Source organism: Camelus dromedarius, chromosome 3, assembly GCF_036321535.1.
Source record: "Camelus dromedarius isolate mCamDro1 chromosome 3, mCamDro1.pat, whole genome shotgun sequence".
Lineage (NCBI taxonomy): Eukaryota > Metazoa > Chordata > Mammalia > Artiodactyla > Camelidae > Camelus > Camelus dromedarius.
The window spans coordinates 98,191,811-98,212,625 of record NC_087438.1 but is presented as its reverse complement, the minus strand read 5'-3'; the positions used below and the strand labels follow the sequence as shown (position 1 = coordinate 98,212,625).

At 31.9% G+C, this 20,815-nt stretch overlaps 1 protein-coding gene and 1 non-coding gene across 14 annotated transcripts in view; one reads left to right on the top strand and one right to left on the bottom strand.

Moving 5' to 3' along the window:
* Nucleotides 1-20,815, bottom strand: part of ANKHD1 (ankyrin repeat and KH domain containing 1) — a 112,388-nt gene that overhangs the window by 19,088 nt on the left and 72,485 nt on the right. For 10 of the 13 annotated variants that reach the window (XM_031449151.2, XM_031449152.2, XM_031449154.2 and 7 more), the window contains 11 exons: nucleotides 16,683-17,441; nucleotides 10,844-10,989; nucleotides 10,562-10,673; nucleotides 9,937-10,082; nucleotides 9,293-9,435; nucleotides 8,647-8,860; nucleotides 7,117-7,292; nucleotides 6,737-6,899; nucleotides 4,881-4,976; nucleotides 4,290-4,406; nucleotides 720-894 (listed from right to left, as the gene is read on the bottom strand). In XM_031449151.2, the coding sequence (XP_031305011.2) occupies nucleotides 720-894; nucleotides 4,290-4,406; nucleotides 4,881-4,976; nucleotides 6,737-6,899; nucleotides 7,117-7,292; nucleotides 8,647-8,860; nucleotides 9,293-9,435; nucleotides 9,937-10,082; nucleotides 10,562-10,673; nucleotides 10,844-10,989; nucleotides 16,683-17,441 (2,247 nt within the window). The remainder of the gene's footprint in view (nucleotides 1-719; nucleotides 895-4,289; nucleotides 4,407-4,880; nucleotides 4,977-6,736; nucleotides 6,900-7,116; nucleotides 7,293-8,646; nucleotides 8,861-9,292; nucleotides 9,436-9,936; nucleotides 10,083-10,561; nucleotides 10,674-10,843; nucleotides 10,990-16,682; nucleotides 17,442-20,815) is intronic. The other 3 variants (XM_031449158.2, XM_031449159.2, XM_031449160.2) reach the window with 1 other exon arrangement.
* Nucleotides 1,575-1,683, top strand: LOC116152437 (U6 spliceosomal RNA). The gene has a single exon (XR_004136068.1). It is a non-coding gene; the product is annotated as a U6 spliceosomal RNA (small nuclear RNA).

Sequence of the window (20,815 nt, the reverse complement as noted above, 5' to 3'; positions counted from 1 at the left end):
ATATACCTTATAATTCATAATAGTTCAGACTCTTAGATCATATTTTCCTTTTACCAGTATTCACTAGTAAGTAAAGAAATCTTTACTACTAGAACAAATGCAAATACACTGTATCATATTTTGATGTCTAACTTGGTATAAAACTGTATACAATTAACATTCTTAAGATCTGAAATGCTAGTCTCATGAATTAACCAAAAATCTCAATATAGTTTGAATTTAGGAAAATTTTCAAATTGTATTTAAGAAGTATAATTCAAATAGAACAAAATTATTTGCTTACTACAAGCACTGCCAGACTGTACAATAAAAAAACTCTTTGAGAGTGATGGACACCAACCCTATGTAGCTGCGAGCAACTTATTGAAGAACTGGATCTCTCCCCAGTTGGAAACTGGGGAAGGAGAAGGTAGGGAAGAACCTGAAGAGGAGCTGACAAACCTCTTGCTGTATCACTTCTAGAACATATACAATATTTCACAGGGGAACTTAAATTACAACTGAGTATCTTCAAATTATGTGCTTGCCTTCTCCCTTGTTTCTCTGTATCACTTTACAATGTAAAATATTTAAAAATATTTACTACAGAAGTCAATAGTCAGTTTCAGATTAAAGCAACTGAATATTTATTTAACTAGAATTAGAACAAAAAGCACTCAGAATAAAGTTGACAAACGCAGGAGAATTTTTATCGCTATTTCAGATGGGTCATTTCTCACCATCTTCATCATTCTCCTCTTCATCTTCATCCTCTGGTAGTTCTGAATTCTCCTTAGGTTTGTTTTCCTCATCTTCCTCTTGCTTCCTTTTCTGCTCCTCTTTTTTCTTTTTTCTCTTTTCTTTTCTTTTCTCTCTTTTAGCTGCAAGAGCCTGCTTTCTGCTCTCCTCTCTTGACTGCAAATAATGTATATCATCTCATCAATAATGAAATAATTTAAAATAAAGAATGAAATAATATTTTTGTTTATGATACATGGGTATTTCCATGGATGTCAGTCTTAACACACATTTTTTAAAGCAACAAAGGGAGAAATAGATAAACTGGACATCATCAACATTAAGTTTTTGTGTTTCAGAGGAACCACCAAGAAGGTGACAAGACAACCCATAAAATGGCGGAAAAAATTTGCAAATCTTACATCTGGTAAGGGCCTTTATCAAAAATTTATAAAGAACTTTCACAACTCTATAATGAAAAGACAAATAACTCAATTAAAAAATGGGCAAAGGTCTGAAAAGACATTTCTCCAAACAACATATTCAAATGGTCAATAAACACATGAAGAGATAGATGCTCAATATCACAAGCCATCAGGGAAAAGCAAAGCAAATCACAATGAGATACCCACTTCACAATCACTAGGATGGCTATAATAAATAAAACAAATCATGGTGAGGATGTGAAGAAATTCCAGCCTTCATATACTGCTGTTAGGATCATAAAATGGTGTAGCTACCTTGGAAAACAATCTGGCAGTTCCTCAAATGGTTACAGATTACCATATGATTGCTAGATTGCTAGATATATATACCCTAGAGAAATGAAAACATACTTGTACAAAAACTTGTACATCAGGCTCACTTCAGCAGCACATATACTGAAAAACTGAAATAATACAAAGAATATTAGCATGGCTCCTATACAAGGATGACACGCAAATTCATGAAACATTCCATGCTAAAACAAAGCAAACAAAAAACTTGCAACCTATGAAGTGGAAACAACCTAAATTCCCATCAACTAATAAATGGATACACAAAGTGTAGTATATCTATATAATGGGATATTATTCAGCAATAAAAAGAAATGAAATCTTGATACATGCTACAAGATGGATGAACCTTGAAAACATGAAGCAAAAGAAGCCAGTCATAGAGGACCAAATACTATGTGATTCCATTTATATGAAATGTCCAGAGTATGCAAAAGTATAGAGACATAAAGTAGATGAGTGGGTTGTAGGATGGAGGGATTGAAGGGATGGTGGGTGATACCTAAGGGATGTAGGGTTTCTTTCTGGGATGATGAAAATGTCCTAAAATTGATTGTGGTGATGAAGGTACCTCTATGAATATACTAAAAGCCACTGAATTGTATACTTTTGAATGGGCAAATTGTATGGTATGTGAATTAAACCTTAGTAAAGCTGTTAAAAAATACATTTATATGGCATCTGTTTGACTAAAATGCAGCTATTATGATCTTCATAAGATATTAACAAATTTCACTATGAAAATATTGATGAGAGGCCATTATAGAAAAAATTTTTTCTTACTTTATAGAGTTTTACTTTGGTTAGTACTAGAAAATACCTTTTTTTTTCTTTTTTTTTTTTTTCAGAAAAGGGAACATGGTAATAGTTGCCTAGCATCATAATGAAAGTTTGAAGCAAACAGAAGCACATCAAGTTACTCATATTTCTATGGAAATTATCCAAAAAAGTCTCACCATAAAAATTTGCCAATGAAGTCCAGTTTTCCTGGTCATAAAGTAAAGCATCTTCCTCGTTCTGAGTCATAAATTGGTTACTCTTTGAAATTCTTATTTGTCTAAATCAGGCGTCGGCAAACTGTATATGGCCTAAATGCCAAATCCAGTCTGCTGTCTGTGTTTCTATGGCCTGAAAGCTAGACTCACTTTTACATTTTAAATGGTTAAAAAAAAAATACAAAGAATATTCTGTGACATATGAAAATTATATGAAATCAAAATTTTGGTGTTCATAAATAAAGTTCTATTGGAACATTCATTTAGCCACTGTCTATGGGCATTTTCGTGCTACAATAGCAGAATCAAGGAGTTATGACAGAGATCATGTGGCCTACAAAGCCTAAAATATTTACACTTTGGTATTTTATAGAAAAAGTTTGTCAATCCCCTATATAAATGAGAAAGGGGCTGAAGACTGAAAGAAGAGACTGCATATTCAGCTAACAATTATTTTATCACTCTGTTGGCATAAGAGCAAATTGGCTGTTTAAGGAATTGCTGACCATATCCCTGGTAGTTACACAAAAAATAAACATTTTAGACATGGGAGGGACTTGGTAGTCATCTAACTTCAAACTTCACTTTATTTAAAAATGAATATAACATTTTTTCCCCTTCTGATTTTAACTGTAATCAAGTTCATCATGGAGGTACTAAAATTTATTTAATTCCCTAATGATAAAACTTTAAGGATAACACTTTTCCCCATTCATTATAAGCAACGTAACAGTGACTGTCCTTACACAATCACATCTTTGAGCATTTGTCTAATTACATACCTCAGGCTAAATTTCTGTAACAGGAATGGGTAGAGTAAGAACCCTTTTAAATAAGTCGCTTGTCAAATCATCTCCAACAATAGTTATACTAATTTACACGACGCATCAAAAATCATACTAGAGTGCTAATTTCTCTACAGCTTTGCTATCAATAGCTATTACCAAATCTTTAAATTTTAAGTTTTGCTAATCTGGTAAAAAAATTTTAAATCACTCTGTTACTGTGCATTTCTGTTTATTCATGAAGTTGAGCATTCTCCATCTACTTATTGAATTTATAAATTTCTTTTTCTGTGAATTGCCCATTCGTGTGGTCATTTTTTATTCTGGGAAAATTATCTTTTTCTCACTGATTTGTAAGCAATCTGTTCTTCTGTTTTTAACAAGTTTTTTTTTTTAAACGAAGAATTGGTGTCAAAATTTTCAAATCTCTCAAAATGATCCTATTTTTTTCTTCCTTTAATCATCAACAAAATATATTAATGTTAAGCTATCTCCTGCATTCCTGTAATAACTATTTGATCATGGTGCTCATTTTTTAATACAACTTCTGGGTTCACTAACAATACTTTCATTTTCTAGATAAGCAGACTGGGCCTCAGAAAAGTGATCTTCAAAAAAAAAAATTTTTTTTTCCATTATATTACCACACATCCTAGGATATTTAGATACTTACTCTTTAATTTAGGAGATAATGAATCACTTATATCCCAGATCTTACAGTAAACAAAAGATTTCCAATGTTTTAATAAATTTCTTCTCACACTAACGTTAAAGCCACATAGATAGTAATGTCATCTGAAGAACTGTGATCTGCTCAAAAATTAATTCCTCACTTACATGGTTCAAAATTTTTTTTGATAAATAATAGATCAGAATTTTAAAAATCAGTGGTAGTTTGATAATCTATCAATCATTTTTTAAAGTGATTTTGTTAAGATTATTGGTCATGTAGGTGGCAAATTTATTCTAGTAGATTATCAACAATTTCTATAAGGAAAATTATTTTTCCCACTCACCTTTTCCAGATCAAGTTCCTTTAAAAGAATACTTGCATTCTTATTTGCTTCTGCAGCCTGCTGGTCTTTAGCCTTCACAATTGTCTCAACACACTGGTGACATTTTTTCAACAGTTCCTATATTGGAAAATGGAACTATGTAAATACAGGAACACATAACATAAACAAGCCAAATAAAACTTGAGCTTATGAGTATTCCACAGTCCAGGGCTTAAAGCTCAAATTGCTGAATATTAACTAAACCAAATTAAGCTATCCTTTGAATCATGTATTAATCTTTTATCAAAATAAGGTATCATTTCCTAAAAAGTTTGTACATTCTTAGAAAAATTTCTAATCAGTCTAATAGTCTGGTAATAAACTTTAGCTGCAATCACTGAATTATGATCCATAATTAGAAGAAAATCTCAAAATAATTTATGAAAAATATTATGCCCATTATTCATTTCGCAAATGGAGAAACTAAAACATAGAAAGATGAGTTTATCAGTCTCATAGAGGACAAAAAGAACAGGCTGCTAACTATACACTTTGGCATATAATTCCACAAAGAACAAAAATGTGTTTCAACAAACAGTATATTGAACCTACCTTATCTGTAATTGTTGCTATGTATCTCATGCATTCTATATCAGAAGGGAATTGATTTACTTCCTTCACCAAATACTGAACAACTTTTACATGACCCTGTAAGAAGTACAACAAAATATACAAAAATGATCCCTTGAAATTGGCCCACACACTTAAAAACTTAAGGGTAAAAGAAAGGTACAATAACACTTGGGAGTTTACTAAACTTAAAACTGAAATTATGAGAATAAAAACAGTGTTGAGTTTATAAACAGAAAAAGAGAAGTACAACATGCTCAGGAATACATGATGGACCAAAAGACATTTCTCCTGAATTTACTGTTTCTTTTTTTTTTTTTAATAGATGTACTGGGGATTAAACCTAGGACCTCATGCATGCTAAGCACGCTCTATACCACTGAGCTATACCCTCCCCCTTCTCCTGAATTTAAACTGCCCATTTCTCACTGAAAATAGAAAAACTTTTGTAGAAAAACATTATCTTCTGGAATAAATCTATCAGTAAAACAAAAATTCGTGGTATGAAATGACTCAAAATATAAAAGGGAGATTAGTCCTAAAACAAAGAGGATGTTCTAGATTTCAAAGCATTATTTTGGCCCTCTCTTAACCAACTAAACAAGGTAGACTGTTACATTTATCTGAGTCCTATGTCTTGAATCTAGGTAAAATACTTTCTAAATGCTATTATTAGGGGCTGGATGATCTGCAATCAATTTTAAGTGTATCTATTTTAATACAGCCAAACTTGCATATTTTCTCCTACTAAGGTTCTCAAACTTCTTAAAGCATTAGTCTGTTGGTGACAAAAATCAGAAAACTGGTTGCCTCCGGGGCAGAAAATTAATTGAGAATGAGCATGACGGAGCTTTCGAGGATTATGTAAGTACTTTATATCTTTATGGAAAATGGGTTACATGAGTGTATGCACCTTAGATTTGTGTGTTTCACTATATATAAATTATACCTTAATTAAAAGGAAAGAAAAAAATTTTTAATGAAAATATTTAAGATTTTCATTAAAGACACAAAACTTACACTCATTCAATAGTTACTTAGTGACCACCTATTAAATGTATGGCTCTGTGCTAAATAACTGGGTATAAACAGAAGTGAAAAAGACAGTCATGAATCTTGGCCTCCATGGATCTTCCAGTCTGACTGGGGAGATGGGCATTAAAAAGTAAATACATATTTGAATGTATAATTAAAAAATGAGATAAGGAAAATAATAGTGTACTATAAAAGAGAACAAGAGAAACTTTTCAGACTAGGAGTTAGAATTCTCTGAGAAGTGACATTTAAGGATAGTTAGACATTAAAGAATGAGTAGAAGTAAGTCCAGTGAAGAGCGAGGGAAAGAACATTTCAGGAAAAGAAAACCAGTGAGCAAAGGGGAAGGGTAGTAGAAATGACTGGTCTGAGGCTGGTATGAGCCATATCACGCAGAGCTTTGTAAACCATGATAAGTAGTTTATAGTTTATGATAATTGTAATGGGGATAATTATAACACATGAGCCTTAATATACATAAGAGGTATAATATATTTTTATGAGAGTCCACTTGTTTTTGGTTCTCCCTAGGTAGAAAAAACATCCATCTGCATATAAAATCTATCCTTAAATCTCATGTTTTATGTACTAGTCAAGACACCAGATGATTAACCAACAAAGTTGCTTTTAGGTAACTGCATGTAGCTCTTAGATTTGGGATCAAAGATAGTGGAAAAATAGCAGAAGTTTGTGTATAGAAATAGAGTCAATTCTTCAAGACCAATTTTCTTTCTTTCTCACATGATTTCAACTTAAAACTTAATAATTTTAAACAAATTCTATCTTTCCCCCCTACAAGTTACCTTGCGAAATGCTGACATAAGAGGTGTGATTTTCCGGTTATCTGCTGCATCCACATCAGCACCTGCTTGCACTAGCAACTGTACCACATCAAAATGACCACCATTGGATGCCAACCAAAGTGGCGTGTTTCCCTTCTTGTTACGAACGTCAATATGGGCTCCCCTATAAAATGAAAGAATGTTACTATAGCTTCTTTCCTGTGAGAAGAGGCTGATTTTTTCTATTTTTCTCTAATTTGTCTTTTAGTCTTTTAAAAATAGCAAACAAATAATCTTTCTTTAAAATGTCAATAAAGTAAAACAATTTTATTAACTGTAAAGGCTCTGAAAAGTGAAAGGGATCATAGGAAATTCTATAAATAAATGTAAAATTTACACACCTATTAATCAGGAGCTCACAAAATTTGTAGTGACCTTTGTCAGCTGCTATTGTTAAAGCAGTATCTCTTGAGGAAGGCACAGGGGGAGCATTGACATCTGCTCCTTTATCTAGGAGAACTCTTCCAACCTCTGCATATCCTCCAGAAGCAGCTTCCATCAAGGGAGTAAGACCAGTCTGTTTAAACCAAAAAATTATCTGAGTAAATTATGTTAATTTCTTTAAAGGACTTAAACAATTGACATATAAGTGGATTCTATTTCTGATTTTCTCTCACAAGAGGGCTAGGCAATATTCATTTTTGAACTTTACTAAATATCAAGTGAAAACTTATATTCAGTTAGAAATGCTAGAATGAATTCACATATTACTTTATGTTAAAAAAAACAATTTCATAACTTCTTTACTGTTACAAATTTACATGATACAATAACTTCTGTACACAATGAATAGATATTAAAAACGAATAAAATGAAAATATGGCACAATGTTCAATGGGAAAACTTTGTTTAGAATATATTCTGAGAATGCAGTTTGCTAAATAACCCAGGATAAACTCCTTAAATCTTACTCAAACTTGGGTAAAACAGATTAAAATATCATTTCATAAATTTTATGCATGTGTTTTTCATTAGTCTCCAACATTTGCCAAAAGACATTTCTGACTAGTATCATTTCCAAAATAATATGGATTTCTCTAGGACTTCTAATGGATAAATGGGCCACAGTGAATACTTGTACAAAAGATAAAACTGGATAGCAAGAAAGGCTCATTTCTCTTCGTACAATGAAAAGTCTGAGGGAAAACTACACTTTCTCATTTCTTAGATTAAAAGAAAGCAAATTTTGCATTAAATTTTAAGAAATACAAATAACGAAGATCAGGGAAAAATATTTTCATTCAAACCTTTCCAATTTGAAATGACTACCAGATTGGTCACTGCCTGATTATAAAAAATTGTCCAAAAGCTACATATTTCTAAGGCCCTATGCATCTAATAGTTCTAAGGAAAGAAATTTAAAACACTGCCATACTAACTCCTACTTTCTAAATGCCAAATAGTCATGAAATTGTCAGAATTTATCACGGTCAGATTAGATTTTAGTTGTCTCGGTTTTACAATTTATGCAGTAATTTTTTGATTGGGGTTTTTACCAATAGTAAGCACATGCCTCATGAAAGTATCTAATTAAAGCTCTCTACAAAATTTTCTTACTACAAAAATGTATCACTATAAAATAATTTTACTACATTCAGAAGTTGCAAACTAGACGATTAATAGAGAGCCACTCAAGGCCGAAGATGAAAAAAATACTGATTCTATTTTTCTTCACTGTACTTAATAAAAGTCATGAATGGTGATAGTGTGTCACTGACCACTGTATAGCATAATTTTCTAATCCTGCCTTGGAGCATCAGTTTTAACTTACGACAATTTAAAATAGTACATTCAATTTGAGTTCAGATGCCATGCATGCTTTTTCCACTAGAAATATATCTGAAGTAGTTGACAAATTATAAAATGCTTACCTTTGCTCTATGTTCAACATTGGCTTTTCGGTCCAGAAGCAAACTCACGACTTCTGCTCGGCCTTGGAAACAGGCCAAGGTGAGAGCCGTGTTCCGATTGGTCTCTATTTGGGCATTAATGTCTGAACCCATATCAAGCAGCAGTTTCACTGCAGGAACATGTCCATTCATCGCAGCCAACATCAGGGGAGAAATACCCAGTTTACTCCCAGTCCTAAGGGGGGAAATGTGCTTAGAAAATTAAAATAATATGTTGCCTATTGTTTTTTAAAAAGCATAGACAACATAAAAGATGAAAAAGTTTTAGTAAAAAGAAAGGTTTCTAACGCCAATGAATAATTTTGTTTAGACTAATAATTAAGAATAGGAAAATCTCACAATTTAAAACATAATCCCTATTTACAGCTATCAATTTCCAACTATGTATAACAAAGTATTTTCTGAAATAAGACCTCTTTAAAAACAGCCACGTTAGCTGAAGCAAGCTTTGATTACTTATAAGCACATTATAGGAATTAATTGTTGGCCTTGCAACTTTAGTGCTATCTTAATTAAAAATGGTACCTGTCCATTTAGGAGAAAAACATTTAACTCCAAGGCAGTAATTTACTAATCATGAGTAATAAAATGAACAGGTGATAGATACCTTGAATTAATTTCTGCCCCAGCATTAAGCAGAATCTTAATGATATTAACATATCCTCCAGATGCAGCTAGACTCAGTGGTGTATAATCAGACACATTTCTATGTTCTTTATTTGCACCTCGAGCCAGTAGCAAGTCTACCACCTACAAAGCAAAACAGAACAGAGAAGTCGAGTTTACACCAAGGGTTCACTTTATAATGAAGGAAGCACAAAGAAATGGAACCTATAACTTCCTTGTCTAAATATCAGAAATTTTAATTAGATCCTAAATATTCAAATATTGGCACTAGAGAAATGAATTCAATTCCATATTGAGGAATCAGAGCTATGATATCCCAATTATATTGAAATAATAAGATGTTACTCTTTCTATTCATCAATTTTTAAGTGGTGAATTTGCTTTTCATATGTGTTAGGATTGTGCTTCATTCAGTCCCAATAAATGTTAGGATAAAGACAATTTTTATTTTGCCAAAAAGGCAACAGATTCCTTAAAAGAGCATTTACTAGTCTCATTATAAACTTAGTATATAGAACATGTCAAAGCACATGCAAGTTTTATTCATGTAGCTAAATTACTAAACATATGCATATTTAAAATACAAGTAAAATATTTATAAAATGAAAATTAACATTAATATACCTCTTGCCGTCCACCAGAACATGCCAATGAAAGTGGAGTATCCTTAGTTCGTTCAGATTGTGCTTCTATATCTCCACCTTTATCCAAAAGGATTTCAACAACTCCAACATGCCCTGCTGTTGCTGCCAGGATCAGTGGTGTGAAACCTAAATCAGAAAATAAAAATCTCAGACAAATTTGTGGTTTTTACTTACTAAGTCACTGCTTTTAATTCTCTACTGTTTTAGTAGGAAAAGGTCTTTAGGGCAGATACTTATAATCCTTTAACATAAAACTGTTTTAAGACCTAATTTGTTGGTGACAAAATCCCATAAATACCTGATAAAAAGAAAATGCTACGTCAAGTGAAACTATTAAAGTTTATACTCATAATAAACTTTGATACCTCTGCATGCTCTATTTTTAGATTAAGAAGAAAGGCAACCACAACTTGCTGTACCTGCTTGAAAGTACTGAATTTCTGAAGGATAATTTGGCTCTGTAGATGAACAAATCTGGAGATTCCTATCGAAATATGCTAACCTATCTTTTTACTGAGACAGTCTAGGAACTACTTATCGATAGTGAAAAAACAAATAGTTCTCTGATGTAATTACACTCAGACTTTATTTCTAACATTTCTTACCCTTTTTGTCTCTGTGTTCAATTTTAGCATCTCGTGCAATGAGTACAGATACAAGTTCTTCATGACCACCTGCACAAGCTAACGTTAATGCTGTGTCATGATTGCTCTCAGTCTAGGAGAAGGAAAAAAAAAAAAGTTAGTTTTCTTCCTGTTTACTACGGGATTATCAGTTGAAGAGCAAATAACATTTATTTTCACAATTAATGTACAATGATTATTTTCCTTTCCAAAAAAAGAAAATTAGAATGTGCAAAATAAGTTCAAATAAAGCTGTCTACTCACATGTGCATCAATGTCAACTGAAGGGTACACAGGGGGCATAGACTGGGAAGCCACATTGCTTGGAGACTGTGAACAGGGATCAGGTGTAAGACATTCTGTGGTCTGAGAGGAACTGCTTGAACCAGCGGGAATTCTGCTACTCACAGCTGAAAAACAATATTCATATCGCTGAATTCTACTTAAAAAAGTAAAGTCATTTGTGTACAGAAAAATACAGAAAATAGAAATTTCCATAGCAGTAGTATAATGTAGTAGCAGTTAAATCATAAGCTTTGGAGTCAGATGGACATATGTTTGAATCCCAGTTCCACCAATAAACTTTCTGATTGTAGTCAAGTAGTTTAACCTCTCTGAACCTCAATTTCCTTATATCTAAAATGGGGATGATAATTACAGTACCCCCCTTGTAAGGCTGTTGGAAAGACCACTTGAGATAATAAAGTAAAATACTGAGCATGGTACCTGATGATTAGTACATATACAACAAATGGTAGTCTTTTACATTGTCAATAGGGAGAAAATAGTTTCTAAAAAAATTAAAGGAATTTTATATTTTAGTTTGTAAAAGGCAATTAGATTAAAAAAATCTTGAAGACAATGCAAAAAAAAAAAAGAAGAGAGAAAAAACAAGAAGGAGGAGTGGAAGAACAAGTTAGAATATTTCTCACATAAACAGCAGAGAAGATGTAAAATTACTCTGAAAATCTGCTAAAATGAATCAATGTCTGAAAATCAAGCTATTTTAAAAATGAACATTGGAACTTTTATTAAGGACCTCAAAATCTGGTGTTTGAAACTGAGTTAAATGAAATTACACCTTAAAGTCTCTGTATATTTTTTTATTTCATAAGAAATGAAGTTTGCCCCATAAAGGAGGAAATAAGACCTATCTCAGAGAGATGTTGTTAGCAGCCCGTGAGATACTATATAAAAAGCATTTAACACTGTGCTTGCTATATGGTAAGTGTCCAATATGTATAATTATCAGATATTTTATAGGACTTTCAGTTCTATTATTCACCATATGGAAAAATAAAAACATTACAACTCATGAAAGAAAAACATATAATCATTACTAATATAGAAAAAGACAACAAAGCTTCACTGGTGGCAATAACTTCCTCTTACACACACTAAAATTCAATCCAAAACACGTAAGTCTTAAAGGAAAAATGTAAGCATTTCAAGGGTTGAAGAACGTTTTCTCTCTAGAATATGACTGGATCTCAATGAAGGATACTGATCACAGTGTGTGAATAACTAAGTGCAGTATGCTACTTCTTTAAATAATTTAGCAAATTTTAAGATGTTCAGGTAGGTTTCTACATGAGCTGTCCCTTCCCTCTCCCCACCAATATATATAAAATCATCTTGACAATAAGAATTTCTGCAGCTTCTGTCACCAAGTAAATATATGTAATTTAACCATCTGGTTACAAATAGAAATTATTATTTTAGTTCTTTTTTTTGCTTATAAGAACATGCACAATGAAAACAAAGCTTTAAATATTTTTGTCACTGAATGAATTAAAAGTGGATAGTATTTTGTTATACCTCCGCAAAACAGCTGTTATGTTTGGAAAACAGCTCCAGAAAACAAAACACTAAACATTGATACATAGCATCTTTATAATAATAAGATTTTAATAGTGGTTTCATGATTATTAACATATATCTTACTAATTATTTTTCCATCATTATTAAGTTTCTTTATTCATGTCATTTTTTGGTTATCATAAAAAATAGATATTAAAATTTTTTAAATAGTTGATGACAGTGCTATGCGAGAATGTGATGTTATAAAAGACTTCTCCACAGATGGTTTTTAAAAAATACTGTTGTGCATTTAACAGCTCTACTATTAAAAATGTATTGTTACATGGATTGTACATTTTTTTAACAGTATCCTAGAAACATTTTTTCTCCTTGCAATCATGACAATCAGAAACATTCCACGGAAGTGACTTAATAGGATTAATTACATACAAAAAGTTATAAAGATAAAACTAGAAAATAGCAAAGATTTTAAAAGTGCATATGGAATAATGGTTTTATTAAGACAAAATTATACCAGGACTACAATATTTTCATAAATCCTAAAATGTTTCCTATGTCCAAACAAAATGTCTCTCTGAAAATGACCAAAACAGATCACTACCACAAAAGTCATAATTCAGTTAAATATATATACTATCCTGAAATGGGGTAATAGAAGAACTAAGTGCAATTTTTACTTAATTCTTTATGAAGTTTAAAAGTTTTGCAGGTAATATGAAAGATAATAATAAACCTTAATATATAAAGAAATCTCAGATACTAGGTGTACACAAGCTATGTTGTGAGGGCTTAAGAAATTACATCATTATTATCTGTTTTATATAATAGTAACTTTACTAAATACTTCCATATAAATAATAATCTATAATAAAATATTAACATCTATTGAAGATATTATTTAAAGACATTTTATTAAAAATTCCCTCAAAAACAAGAGGATTTCCTAATTTTTTATTCTTAAGACTACACTGACAACCATAGGATTACTTAAAGCAAGATATTTTTGAATTGGAATTTGTTCTTAGAGATTCTATTAAAATATCAACAACAGGAACAATGTTCTAAAGTCACAAAACTATATTAAACCTTACATGCACATCAAATCTTAATATAAAAATAAAAGGAACTGTTATTTAGTAGAATTTAGAACTCTAAGGAAATAGTATCTTTAATACAAACTCAGAACTTCAAGTTGATTCAGATGCATGTATATTACATCTAAGGTTCTTAAACCTGGCTGAACTGAGTTCGAATTTTTAACACTTACTAGCAACTTAATTTCCATAAGCCTTAGTTTTCAACAGGAAAACAGAGATAGGAAACGGACCTATTTTGTAGTATTTCTATAAACAGTTCATGAGATAATGTATATAACAGCATTTAGCACAGAGCTTGGTGCATGGTAAGTGCTTAAGAAATGTAAATAAATTTATATTAATTGATTTTTAACCAAGCTTCTTTATACATTAATAATGAAAATTTTACTAGATGTTTCTAGAACTGCTCAATGGTCAAAGCTATTTTGAATTTCTTTTAATTGCTTTTAATTTTCAGACCTGAGTTTTAGACACTTGAATTGAGAATCACGTGCTTTTACAATAGCTTCTAAAAGCCCAACACTTATATTCAGAAGAAAAGGACCTGAAAAAGTATGCTCCCAATCAAGGGTTTACATATATTCTGTCTGGGACTATATCAAGTATGATACATATAAGACTATATACTAAAGAGCTGTCAGTCAGCGAATCAGGTTATGACATAAATAAATTGTGTACCTAACCAACTCATTATCATGACAAATATTTTGAGAGTATAACAGCAATAAATAAAAAATACTCCTATACTTAAAGAGTGAAATTTATTGCTATTAAATATGAGTATTAGCTAAAATAAAATTGTAAGATGTACAGTATTCTCTCTCCTATTAACTATGAGGAATAAGAACCAGACTAAGCTTAATTAGCTAAAATTAATTATATCTTTGGCCTGATCTATAATTCTACTGATATATTAACAAATCATATAATTATAGAAATAAGTATTTACCTAATTCATCCTTGTTTCTCTCACCTTCAGTTAAGAAATTAAGAGAAATTTGTACATAACAAAACAACATTTCAAAACTTTGAGATAAGACATTATTTTTGAACAAAGAAAATCTAATTATTGCTATATATTCCAAAAGCTTCAAAAATGAAAAAAAATGAAGATAATTTTTAATGTATTGACCAATTTATTTACATTAAAGCTTATTAATAAAAGAATATTATGCAATATGGTGGGCCATCTATCACTAGAAATTGTCTAACACAGAAATTATATTTTATTAGTTTATATTAAAACTAAATGTAAAAACACCTAAATATAATTAAAAGATGTTTTCTAAACCAAGTTTTTGAAGTTTCATGTGAACTTTCTAAAAGGCCATTTCAATTTAAGAAATACTTCGGTGAGGGGGGAGGGTATAGCTCAGGGTATAGCATACATGAGGTCCTGGATTCAATCCCCAGTACCCCCATTAAAAAGTAAATAAAAATAAATAAGCCTAATTACCTTCCCCACAAAAACAAATAAAAATAAAGTTAAAAAAAAGAAAGAAATACTTCAGTGAAATAAAAAGAATTTGACCTCCTTACAAGAAATATTCATAAATACTACAATAAAGTTAACACCTACAAGTTCCCTTTAGAGCTGTTTCTACATTCTTTAAAAAAAAAAAAAAAAAGACAGGTTCCAACAAACTAGACTAGTAATGGGTTTCATTAACTGCAAAATGAGTACCTAATTAGGAACATAATAATGGTATTTATAGAAGCCTATGTCTTAAAAATGGTACTCCCAGATCATCAGTTTCATCATCATTATTATTCATAACCATACTTCACACTCAGATTAGAAACTAGAACTATAAATGAACCATAAGAGTTCATTCAAAATTTATAACAACTCTCAATGCTTATGGCACAAAGTTAATTTGAGTTAAGTGGCTGTGGGCTGAAGATACGAAAATATAAATTAAAGAATAAAGAATCTAACTCCTTAAAACATTTCCCAACATTTTAATTTTCTTTAGGGAAACTAAGACGTTCCTCCTCTGCACAGTGATACCTACTACGTATCAGAGGAGCCTCGAAGGCAGTATTACAATTCTATAACCATTGGAAGTCATACACATGCCCAATAAAATTCCTGAATTAAGGTTCTTATTCCACATTTTTAAAGATTCAGTAAAGATTAGGAAGACTAAAGGCTCACAAAAGAAGAAAGGAAACTGGGATAGCATAATTGGGATGGGAGGAGGGGAGGAGAATATGACAAGAAACAGACAACAGTAAGGAAAAAAAATGTTGCAATCAAGAGACAGAGGACTGGCCTGCCTTTGAATATCACTCCAGCTACATCTTAGTTCTTGGTCTTCATCCACTGTCAACAGCCATTCTGGCTGCATTTCTGAACTGGGCTCTCATGGAGGTGATACATTCACCAGCCATCTTTAGGAAGGTAAATGATTAATTGCACTGTTTTCCCACTGCTGCAAGGACAATGAAAGGGAAAGTAAACTTGTGCACCTCATTTCATACCTAGTTGTAATTTTCCACACAACAATAAACAGAAACATATACTTAAAGTTTATCAGGCCTGTCTCTTTTTTGCTTTGTGTATGTGTGTGGTGTATCTGTCTGTGTGCTTCCATCAAGACAGTTAATACAAAAATCCCAATCTCCAAATCATTATCAAGTTGACAATAATTTCAATGTACTTTAGATCTTCTAACCACAAATAGTGTTAACAACATGGAATACTTAGAGTTTTCTCGGAATATCCCTTTTAATTAGAAATATTTAAATTCATCTAATAAATGTATAAATAAAGAAAAAGCAATGTGACTTCGAATTCTGATTTCCAAACATGAAAATCACCAGCAGGAAAATTTAATGTATAATCTTGTATGAATATCTCTAAAGCCTACAAAGAAATTTAACTTTGAGATCTCCTACCTACGACACAATACAGAGCGGTTTTGATACCAAAGGCCTAAAATAAAGGATCATGGCAACTTTCTTTGCCTTTGCAAATAACAAAAAAGAAGAGGGGAAAACATACTTTTGGGTGTTAGTGCTGTTGAGCTTAAATTCACTTCTAAAACACCTCAAGAAATGAGTAATTTACGATGATAGTTTTAAAACGGAAACGTACAAAGGCGGTGTTTTTGGAGGGTTGTGTAAAGAAGTTGAACACACAAATTAAAGAGAAATTATTACAGACATATTTCTTAACCCACCTGCTATCAGGTCATCAAGAGTGTCGGTAAGCGTCTGGGCTGGAGTTGCAACCATTAGTCCATCTGGTTCTTGAACTAACAGCCCCTGATCATGTCCAGTAATAGCAATCTGAGGCTGTCCTATAATCTGATGATTACCTGATACCTTCTGAAGTTCAAGAGAATTTGTCCCATTAGAACCTAATTCACTGGAAAAGTTACACTGTGGAGATGATAAAGGCTGGACTGGGACAAAATCAATTTGTTCTGCCGATGGTGGAGACTGTTGCTCATCATCAACATCGTTATCTTTAAATAAGATTGTGTCAACCTGAGGTAACTCTGAAAAGTGATCCTCTGGGAGACTACCATCTCCTTCCCCTTCTGGGAAGACTCCTCTATGAGAGCACTGCTGGTGTAGAGATACTGTGTCTTTCTGACCTTTGGTTTCCAAGTATTCTTTGGTAAATTGCTGCTGTGTTTTCATCTGCAACTGCCTTTCCACTTTCTGCAGTTCTTTCAGTATTTTCTTCTTCTTCTGGACTTGCTCTTCTCTGTTCTTTTTAAGTTCTTCTATCTTATCTTTGTTCAGAGGTTCACCTTGGATTAACTCCAATGACTTAAGCTGTGCTTTTTCAATAGCACTAATTCTTTGTCCCAGTTCATTCAGTTTGCCTTCAGTCTCCTCTACTATGCACTCCAAAGGCTGGTATGGGTGAAAAGGTGGCAGTACGTCCTGATCTGCTACCTGCAGGGAACTGGACTTCTGCTTTGATGTACCTAAGCACATGAAAAATGTTTGAAAATGTGCCATGCTAAAAAGAACAAAAACAAAACAAAAAAACAAAAACAACCCAGTCTCCCCTCTCCCACACACACACATCTCCCTCCCAAAACCCTTATAATTAATGCTGTAGAAGGAAATGTTCAAAGATTCACACCAGTGGTAGGTAGATTAAAGTGCAGACTCATCTATTTTACACCACACAAACAGGGATGTTTTCAATTCAAACATTGTGACTTTTTAAATTTAAAAATACCAAATATTTAGGATTGGAGAATTCTGGAAAATAAGACGGGGTAGGAGTAAAAGGAAATCAAAGAGGAAAGAATCCTAAAATTCTCCTTATTAAATTGAAATTTTTAAAGGACATCACATCTAAAGCAGTACTAAAATAGTGTTGAGGATACCATTAATGTTAGCTTCACGGCCCAACTGTTCCTTTTACAATATTAACTATACAAGCTAGTGCAAGAAACTATAACTTGTAGATCAAAATGGGGAAGAGTGTCTTTCAAGTTGCCAAAATGTTTCTTTCATTATATTAAAATATAATGTGAAATCAGTTTTTTCAAGACATATCCTTCTAAAATGTTTCACTACTTAAGTCTTAAATACTTCTGTACCTGAACACTGTATCAAACTTGTATTACAAAGGACAATTATTCTCAGTTTAAATAAACTCTTTAAGTAAAAGTATATGAGAGAAACAGTGAATGTTACCTAAGAGCAAAATCAGACTTCCTATATAGGATTACTCATATTGATGATGTATGTGAAAAATGAAGTAATTGTATACTAATTTAAGGTATTCAATCACACAAATTAACTTACTCCCCTCAAGGCAAAATAATTATCAACATTAACAATCCTAACATCTGGACATAAAATGGAAGAAATATATAACTACTTTGAGGCAAATTCAAGGCTTAATCTTCTTGTTTAGGAAGAACTGTGACTATTCAGCAATAGAAAGGAACAAACTACTGCTATATCCTACAACATGCGTGAACCTTAAACAAAATGAAAGAACCCAGACACAAAAGACCACATATTATGCAATTTCATTTATATCAAATCTATAGAGACAAGGTAAATCTATAGACAGAAAGGAAAGTAGTAGTTGCCTGGGTTACAGTGGTGAGAATAAGGTCTGATCACAAACAGGCATGTGAAATCTTTTATGAGTGGTGGAAATGTTCCAAAACCAGATGGTGGTGATGGTTACACAATTCTGTAAATTTACTAAAAGTCACTGTATTGTACATTTAAAATGAGTGAATTTTATTGTATGTATATTAAATAACAATAAAACTGTTTTTAAAAAATGGGTAAAAAATAGTTGTTTACTGTTTAGGATTGTAGCCAATATGTTTAAATAACATAGGTAACTTAAGAATTTTAAAAATAAGCTCATCCAGTGCATTTAAAATGATTCTCAGGTCCAAAGGAAAAAAGTAACCCATTAGATATTGAAATGCTCTGAATTGCAAGAGAATGACAAAACCATTAAAGAAAAAAAAAAATCAGAGATCTAACTGCTTTTTTGCTGCAATAAGAGATCTCAAACTGCAAGTAGCTCAAACATTTGCAACATGTTATTACCAAAAAAGTCAACAGTTTTTCCCTGAGGTATTGTCTTTAACAAGGTCAGATGACCACAGTTTAAAAAATCACTTTAAGAGACTTATTCTTTGAAGGCAAAATTCAGCAAAATGTACTGTCTATATTCAATTTTATATTTCTATCTGAGCAAAGTGGTGGGGAAAGACTATCCTTTCAGAACAAAAGCTGTTAGTTTGTGAGATAACTATTTCCATAGACCATATAGGAATCCTTGGTGTGATTTACATGTTCAAAGTACCTAATGACAATCGATGGTAAGAAAAGAGAATTTAACTGCCACAGAGTAATGTATAAATCTGGTAGCCCAGCTAGAAAATTTTCAGTCCTGTAATATATTCATTGACATTGGCAGAATAAATTTAGAAGTTCTACAAAGACTGAATGCTCCCTTAACATTAATTTCAAAATACTCATGTATAATTCCTATGTAATTTGCATTTAAGATTAAGAAAACTAGGCAAGAGTTTAATACTAACCAGAATAGTAATTAATTATATGATCATATTGGACATTCACAGATTTAAAACCTTATAAACAGTAAGATGACCCAAAATAAGACTAGAATTTTAAGGACAGTAATAGATAAGAAAGTCCCTATCTCTTTAACAAATAAAATTCAAGAAGCTTAGGGCACAAGATTACTAAGAGTAACTTATTTAATTGAACATAGAGACAAAAAAGCCCAAAATATATGTGGCAGGTAAAACAGAGGATGGTGAGAGTAATACACAAAAAGCAGTTCTTCCCCAAATAACCAATGGCTGAGTATCTGTAACCATGGAGTTTGTGGGATTGTGCTGATACACATCAAAGCACTAATACAAGCTATAGCATCATCAATAGACTAAGCTGGTGAAAAACAAATGTCACCTAATTATTTTTAGAAGCTGAAGCAACACCTTCAATTTTGGAGAAAAGTAGTAAATGCTAACAAGTGTCTTTTTAGCAGCAAAAGTTTCAGAAGGTAGGAAGGCAGTTAATATAAGATGCCAGAAAGTAAGAATTCTATCTCCCTCAAACATCTCCCACTGTCAGATACAAATAAGTCAATCTATTCATTGGTAGCCTTAAGTGGTATCATAAAGTACTATTTAGGAACATGGGTAGAGTTACCATCTCATCTCTTTGGTTTCGTTTCTATCCTACTTCCTCAACTTTCAGTTTTCTTCCATTAATTAGAAAAAGTTTGTAATAGGAAATCATGATAGACAGATTAGAATAAGGATGTTATTTTTTAAAGGGCAGAGAGTAAATGAGGTGAACATATTTAGTTTACTATCAAAATAAGTTTAACTCTCTGATTAATGAGTTAATCAATCATTTTTGTCTAAAATTATCAGTCCACTGTGCAATAGAAAAATAATGGCCAAAGGAAAAAACTGCCTGACATACAGGTGGCTCTAGATTTGGTTTTATCAAGACATAGCAAATTCCATCTCTCAGGAATTTTAAACAACATTCCCAACTAGATCTAAAGTAGGAAAAAAAAAAAAAGCTGATGATGTAGAATTGAAAATAACATAGAAATCAAATGTACTAATGGAATCTACGTTTGGATAAATAGATGCATGTTGTGTGCTGGTTTCAATATAAATACTTCTTGTTGTGGTCATAGTCAGAAATGAAAGCCATTGCCTAGAATTGATTCGTTTTTCCTTTATGTCTAAATATCTGTTTCAAAATTTCCCAAAGTAACAGGGGATGCTATACATCTTTAACACAGTAAGATTAAGCAAGAGTGTCCAAA